This window comes from Formica exsecta, unplaced genomic scaffold, assembly GCF_003651465.1.
Source record: "Formica exsecta isolate Colony F162 unplaced genomic scaffold, ASM365146v1 scaffold191, whole genome shotgun sequence".
Lineage (NCBI taxonomy): Eukaryota > Metazoa > Arthropoda > Insecta > Hymenoptera > Formicidae > Formica > Formica exsecta.
Window position 1 is genome coordinate 1,176,372 of NW_021849211.1, and position 8,574 is coordinate 1,184,945.

General features: G+C 29.3%; 2 protein-coding genes across 2 annotated transcripts in view; both read left to right on the forward strand.

Annotated features, from left to right (window-relative positions):
• The window catches only part of LOC115233820 (zwei Ig domain protein zig-8-like), a 116,278-nt gene that overhangs the window by 30,593 nt on the left and 77,111 nt on the right, over positions 1-8,574 (forward strand). The window lies entirely within an intron of this gene.
• The window catches only part of LOC115233819 (major royal jelly protein 3-like), a 2,741-nt gene continuing 1,150 nt past the window's right edge, over positions 6,984-8,574 (forward strand). The window contains exons 1-4 of the mRNA XM_029804421.1: positions 6,984-7,218; positions 7,439-7,617; positions 7,808-8,020; positions 8,175-8,346. Coding sequence (XP_029660281.1) covers positions 7,026-7,218; positions 7,439-7,617; positions 7,808-8,020; positions 8,175-8,346 — 757 coding nt within the window. The 5' untranslated portion in view covers positions 6,984-7,025. The remainder of the gene's footprint in view (positions 7,219-7,438; positions 7,618-7,807; positions 8,021-8,174; positions 8,347-8,574) is intronic.

Here is an 8,574-nt window from a genome sequence, read left to right on the forward strand (position 1 = left end):
AAAAGAAATATTTGCACTTTCTTTTGTAATAATACTTGCACAAATATATGAGATATATTATCACTTTCTCGTATAAAATTATTACAAAAAAAATGAGTGTGTGTATACTCTGAGAGAGAAAGAGAAAAATTTCACTGATAAGATAACTTAGAATTGATTACGTATTAAATGCATTTACAAAGTTATTATCAAAAACACAGCGTTGAATAAATTTCAACGAGACTACAATTGTTTATCAATTGTATAATGAAAGCTTTTTTGAAAAACATTATCATATACAATGGGTTAGGAATACCGTAAATATTGAACAGCATTCTACAAGCGATCATTGATAAATTTGCGCTTGTATCATACGTGTGTATATAGTTACATTATATTTGAATTACTACTTTAATATATATAATAATACTTTATTATATATAATAGTGACTTTAACCGCTGCAATAAGAATGAAGCATTTTTTATTTGTTATATCACTTCTATCGATGACAATTATGAGCTTTGCCGTAGACCTGAAAACTATATACGAATGGAAATATGTTGATTATCAGTGGTACAGTCCGCGAGAGAAGCAGAAAGCAATAGATTCTGGCAATTATAACGCAAGCTCGTGCGTTTTATATGATGTAGACAAGGCACCAGGTAGGCTGATACTATTTGAAAGATTTTCGACAACTATATATATTATGTAACAATCAATAAAAAAATTATTCATTTTTTACCTTAAAACTTTTAATTAATTTAAAAACGAGATTTATAAAGAAAATTGATCTGAAAAGAGGAATAATTGTATTTTGGTTACAAATCAATATATATGGAGTTTAAATACCGAGAATATAAAAGTCGATATAATGCCGAAAAATAAAACTTAGAATTTACTTATCTGTTAATAGCAAACGCGCTAAATAGTCCCTGCATTTTGCGAGCAGTTAATTACAACTAGCAAACACACTTCCTTTGTCCTACAACTCTCGTTTTCCACAATCGCAACTAAATTTACCAGATTCTCGTTGCCGTTGAGTTTCCACTATCGTCGAATTGCGCGACATACAATTTACAAGTGGAAACTCTACCTCTGCATCGACGATAGGGTGACACGGTCCAGATAACAGAATATGCTTAACCCAGTGGTTTCTAAACTGAAATACCCGATAAATTTCGTCACAGTATACGGCAACGCAGAAAGATGAAGAATTCATCTTAAATTTGAAGATTAAAAATTAATAATTACAATTCTACAAATAACAAAACATACCGTAAATTCCAGCAGACATAATAAAATATTTTTTTCTACGTTTTTTTATTTTAATCAAAATTTGCCACACAGCACTCGTTTCACCGATTTCTCTGATCTTTCTCTTAATTCTTCTACTTGACTGTTCTTTTTGCCCTTTCCGTTAATTACGACTCGTCGTCACGACGTGATTAAAACTTTTTCCCACTCTTGTTCACTTTTTTTCCTTAAAGCGACTTCGGTAATAACGATTACTTATTTCATTGTCGGATATCGCGCGTGTCCACGCTGTGGCGACCCACTGATTGCAATGGATTACGAGGAAAGTTTCTGCACCGCAATGGCAAGTAATAATAATTTCTGGATTTTTAGCAATTTCCAATAGCGCATCTCTATTTCTAAAAAAAAAGTATATAAACTAATTTTAAAAACTTAATACTTTAATAAATTTTAAAAATTCAGAATTTAATATGGCAAACTATAGAGATTTATACTTTACTTTAAAAATAAAAAAGAAGGAAATGTTATGATAAAAAAAATCAAATTTTAATCTCATATATAAAGAGTAATAATCTTTCCTTTTGAACATGTTAGGCGAAAAGTGTGCACTTTAATAAATTGTTATAAGTATCCTGTTGCTGCTAATATAGCGAGAGAAATTTGCAGCGATGAATGAACGGTGTTGAACAGCGCCAAGCTAAAGATTTTTTTGGTAGGAAAAATTTTTCAAGCGTAATTGCCCGCGATCAGCTTACATCTGTTCCCTCGTGATTCGTGGCGAGGAAGAGTACGCTACTTTCGGAAAGTTCACGATCGGAACGGAAAACTTTTTAATGCCGCCATCTGTACCGGCAAATTTTCACGCTTACGACACGGGAAACGCGAACTCGCGCTTTAATCGTACAGCAGTACTGCGTAATTAATTCGACTAATTGCGTGGTTAGAAGGAGCGGAATAAGCGCGTTTTCCGATACAAGTCTCTAAAGCATAAGGGTTGCCTAGTGTAACCAGTGCGAATGCAAATTATAAAAAAGTTAGTGAATTTATTGAGTTTATTCTAGCAGAAAATACAATTAGAATAATATATAATTAAAATTAATTACATGAAAACAATATAATTAAATATAATAATTTTATATAATTTAATCTATTAGTGCTAAGATAAAATTTGATATAATCTCTTATATATATTAATTAACAAAAGCTTATCTTCAAATTGTCTTAAATTTAATATGTTCAAAATTAACGTTGTTATAATGTAAGATAAAAGGAAGCTTTATATTATAGCTCCATATATTATGATACACATAATTATCATTTTTAAAAGCCTAAATTAAAAATTAAGTTCTTTAATCTGTAAAAAAATTTCTTTTTTAAATGCTTTTCAATTTGTTAAAAAATATACCTTTGAATGAAATAAGATAGATGACTACTTTTCATATGTCAGCTCTTTTATCTCTATAAATGACTTTACATGCTGTAAAATTTGTAATCTCTTCTTTTGAAATTCTACATAAAAGTAGATCTAACAATAAGTAAATTAAACTCGAATTTTCTCAGCAACATTTTCTTTGCAGAAAAGTTAATTTAATTGCTGCGTATTTTAACGAGATTAGAAAAAGTGTTCAAAAGTGGCATAAAAATTCATTCTTTCGCGCTATGTTGCGATGAAATACACGAATATGAGAAAAAAATTACTATTTTTTAAGCAAAGCTGTAACGCGATTAAGTACAAAGTGAACGGTATAAAGTGATTTCGCGATTAATATCAGATAGAATCACGTAACAGTGGTAATTGTCTCGTGTAACACAAAGGCGAGGTGGATTTGTTAATTAAAATACAAGTGGCTAGAGATACACAGAACTCATAATTCCACATGCACGACCACTTTGTATTTGCATGTATGTCTCGCAGTATCATTGTAAGATCTATATTAAAACAGGAAATGTTCTGTATATTTAGCAAAAAAATAAGCTATTTATAAAAGAAGGAAATTACTTGTTTATATATGCCATCTTTTTGCAATACTTGTATGTTTCTGATATTAAATGAGATATACTGATGACAATTATAAAATATAAAAATTTAAAAACAAAGTTTGTCACTTAAAAAATTATTATTGAGATATAATTTAAATATGTTAATTAAATTAATTAAACTATAAATTTTTATAACGACACTTTTTGTATCCATTTATTAGGATTAATAATTAGCCTTATATATTATATATACATATAATAATTCAATCTTTAATTTTGTTTGTCTTATTTTATTTATAGTAGCCCTTTAAGAGAGCTTTTGCTCTTCTGAAAAATAATATACAGCTACGATATTTTAATTTATCTTATCTAATCATATGCAGCGAAAGGAGACATTACAGTTATCGTGAATAAAAGGTGAAAATGTGCTAACAATGTCTGGACCGTTTATAGAAGCATTATCCGCACAGATAGATTTTACTCCCGGATCGATGTAATCTATTCCAACCAGCTATCGGGTTAACGTAAAATTCGCACGATGATTCGCCCCCTCGTTCTCTCTTCCACGCTCGATCCTTCGCTCACACGAGGCCGCTTCTCCCCTCGCTCTTCTTCTTCTCTTTCTAACGGGACCTACCGCTGCCTATCGAGGTCAGACACTTGGATTTCACACGATCTATAATGCAGCCCTTTCGGATGGGATGGAATACGAAAGAGGGCGAAATGGGCACGAACTAGAAATACGGTTACCGTATATGCGGATTCGTTACGAGTACTTCTGCACACGAGGTACAAAAACCAAACAAAACATTGCATGCATAAGATATTGAACATATACTAATAAATTATTAATACCATAAATTATTCATGCTTTTTGTTCAATAAGTATTCTATTTTAAAAAGAAACATATGAATAATATATATGAATAATATTAGTACATTTTATCAAACAACGATTTTACGTTTACTTTAAGATACTCTTAGGAAAATATTATGTATAATATATTATATATAATAATTATATATAAACTTGCATATCAATTTTTCACATTGTATTTTTTTAAAGTTAGTGATTTGATAACATCTGCAGTTTTCTCTAGATGTTGTTGTTTAACCTTGTAAAGAATCTCATTCTTGCAGCTTATATAATGAAAGATATAGCTTCCCACTAAAATTTTTAAACTATACAGAAACACATAATAAATTTTTTTAATTTAATTGTGAAATTTAAATGTGATGAGAACACTTTTTTGCTCGCTTAACAATTATCGCCAATTATTATTGCGATAAAATAGTTGCAATAATTGCAGCTATTTCAAAATAGAAAAAAAAGATATAAGAAATTTTAGCACGATTAAAAACACGTTCATTTTTACGCAGTTTTAAAATGTCTAATGATTCAAAACGACAGCGTGTTTGCCCCTACTACGTTAATCCTAACGACCCTCGGATAATGCGTCTGACCAAAGCTGACCGCAACAGCAGATGTCGAGTCTGGCATTACAGGAACTAAATCCCGTTAAACCAATCACGGAACGGCCCACGACTATGAGATGTCCTTCAATCACTTTTCTCTACCCATTTATCGTCGGTATATTCTCTCTAAATCGCCTCTGTTGTTTCCGTTTAATACGTTCTTTCAGAGAAATTTATTAAAAGGAATTATAAATAAATTAGTGATAGACTTGATAGAAAATCAACTGTAATAATTTATACTCGCAAAATACTTAAACTCACAAAATAATATCAGACTAAAAATAATGTAATATTTCTATAAAATATACGATGCAGGACATAAAGAATTAAAATTTAATACGATATAAATACTATTCAATAGTTTGCAGAAACATTTTTATTTAAAACTGAGTTAATGCTAAAAATTTTCAACTAAATTTGAATATTACATACTAATTATACAATAAGCTAGATAACATTTTTTTTTAAATAATAATTGCGTCAAGTACTGAAAAATTTAGCTTTCCAATTAAAAATTAAATACTCATAAAGTAAAATGTAATGGTCTAAATATTTGTTTTATGTAACTTTTATGAAAATTGTTTTAAATATAATTATGGAGTAAAGAGCAGATGCTAAATATTTTAACGAAGCCAAACTGTTAAACTTCTTTGCAAGCCCAAGAATTGGCAAAGCGAAAAGAATACGGCTTACAGCAAGCAGATAAACAATTTGGAAGAGTAATTTCATTCAAAGTTGCAATAATCTTATCGTTTTCCTTCATTAGCTTTATATCTACATACTTTACAATTATATATTTAAAGTATTTGGACTATTTCTATGGCATTCTTTTGCATTGCATTTGCATTGTTTTTAAAATTTAAACTTAAATGGGCTAAAAATATGATATAGGTATATTTAACGCTAAATTATGCGAGAGAAATTTGCATTCTAAAGAATCAATGGAACAAAACGAAACGATCGCGGATAGTGGACACAAAAATCATTTAAGCAGACATATCAGATAACGACAGGCAATATAACGTTCGCAATCTATTCGACAAGCGATGTCTCGTTAAAAGCACGTAGCAATCTCTTTGCTTTCGTTCACCGTTTCTTCTTTTCTGCTCCTGAACAGTTCCGTACTTTTCTGAACGGTATTGGAGAGTGGGTCTAACCGTTCTATACCTTATCAATGTCAAATACGAAGATTAAAATTACTGAGATTGCGGTTCGATAAATGGGAATCGTTCATTGATATACGCGAGTAGTGCCTCATATCAGGAATTCTCTACTTCTGATACGTCAATTGACCTATATTAGACTAGATAAAATTATTTATCAATTTTTTATTAAAGACGATGGAAAGTGTGCTATTGATAACTGTGTGGACACAATTGGATCACAAGAATAATTGCAATAAAAATAATAATTGCACAATTGATATTTACATAACAAATGCACATTTATGTTATTTAACCAAGGCTACCGAGTACAACTTCGAATTTTGATAAAAACATGTTCGTAGTTTGTACGACTCACTCCCGTTGAGCGAAAAAGCTATAAAAATACTGGATTTGTATTCATGAGATAAAAAAGAGAATTGTCTACCATATATGTAAGTCAAATTTGCTTTAAAATTGGAAAACATTTTTAAGTAATATATAGGAATAACAATTTAGAAAAAAATAGCTTTTAAGGCGCAAAAAGAAATAAGAGAAAAATTTAAGAAGTTACTTTATATAATAATGCGTTTAAAATATTATATATTTGATGACTAAAATGCATTTATATAAAGCAATATGTTTATATGAACTTTGCTATATCACTGTGCAAGTCATTTTACAATTGCAAAACGTAAAATAGAAAATAGGAAATGAATCAGATTGTCAAAAATACAGTGATTAAAAGAAATATTTGCACTTTCTTTTGTAATAATACTTGCACAAATATATGAGATATATTATCACTTTCTCGTATAAAATTATTACAAAAAAAAATGAGTGTGTGTATACTCTGAGAGAGAAAGAGAAAAATTTCACTGATAAGATAACTTAGAATTGATTACGTATTAAATGCATTTACAAAGTTATTATCAAAAACACAGCGTTGAATAAATTTCAACGAGACTACAATTGTTTATCAATTGTATAATGAAAGCTTTTTTGAAAAACATTATCATATACAATGGGTTAGGAATACTGTAAATATTGAACAGCATTCTACAAGCGATCATTGATAAATTTGCGCTTGTATCATACGTGTGTATATAGTTACATTATATTTGAATTACTACTTTAATATATATAATAATACTTTATTATATATAATAGTGACTTTAACCGCTGCAATAAGAATGAAGCATTTTTTATTTGTTATATCACTTCTATCGATGACAATTATGAGCTTTGCCGTAGACCTGAAAACTATATACGAATGGAAATATGTTGATTATCAGTGGTACAGTCCGCGAGAGAAGCAGAAAGCAATAGATTCTGGCAATTATAACGCAAGCTCGTGCGTTTTATATGATGTAGACAAGGCACCAGGTAGGCTGATACTATTTGAAAGATTTTATATAAAAATATAAACACCTTTATATGCAAAAGCGTATCAATATGTATTTAACATTATCACATGTATATCTCTACATTTTTATATGTTAATGCTGTACTAACGTAATGAATATAGATTCCAATGAAATTGTGTGATACCTATTTGTTATAAATAGATCTTATAACACACAAATATCGTTTACAAAATTCGTAGATGGTAGATTATTCGTTACTTCGGGAAGAGAGAAGGGTGTACCAGCTAGCGTGATGACGGTAACTGACAAAGTGGGAGAAGGGGGTCCACTTCTGCGTCCATATCCAAATTGGTACTGGTATAAAAATGATAATGATATGGATAGGTGCGAAGGCATTACTAGCGTTTATCGAATATATGTAAGTACTAATACATTTCATCTCTAAGCAACAATTACATTCTACATTCCAATTATTATTTCAAACGTGTATGTATGTAGGAGCAAAATTATACAATTATATATAATATTTTGTTACTTAATCTAGTTGCAACAATCACATCTGCATTGATGACAATATAAATAAAACAAAATTTTTATTTTTATATTAGATTAGAGAGAATTATCTTTTTGTTCTGGATTGTGGCAAAATCGGGGATGACCAAGTCTGTGACGCAAAACTATTAGTCTTTGACTTATTAACTAATAAGTTGATTAAACGTGTTATTATTCCATACGATATCGCTAACAACAAAAATGGCACTGGATTATTGACGACACTTACTGTTTTTGTCCCTCCTTGTAAAAATATAGATACTGCAACTGTTAGTATATTCTTGTAAATATTGTATTGTGTTTTAATCATAATAGTCCATATTTTCCATTCTGTGCTCGTGCAAATATGATTCAGTTGATATTTAATCATATTCTGCAATATAATCAATATATAATTAATATATTAAACAAATCATGGCTCAGGTATTAATAGCTGATACAACAGGCTATGGTTTAGTGATATTCGACATGCATACGTTAACATTCTGTAGGATAGAATCTGATTTCATGAAACCAACTGATACCATTTCCGATATAGAAAATCGTATTATTTTCTCGAACGGTGGTATTTTTGGAATGACACTCGATAATGAAAGCAAGTATCGAATTTTAAATTATTGAATTTTTAATATGAAAAAGATTATTATAATGTAAAAAGAACAATTTTTATGTAGACTTATATATCGTATGATGGTATTAAAACTTTCCAAGTCTAGTGCTAAACTGTGTACTTGCATTATAATAATTTATATTTATTTTCTCTTTATATATATATATATATTTATTTATAATATAATTATAAATATATTAATTATAAATATTA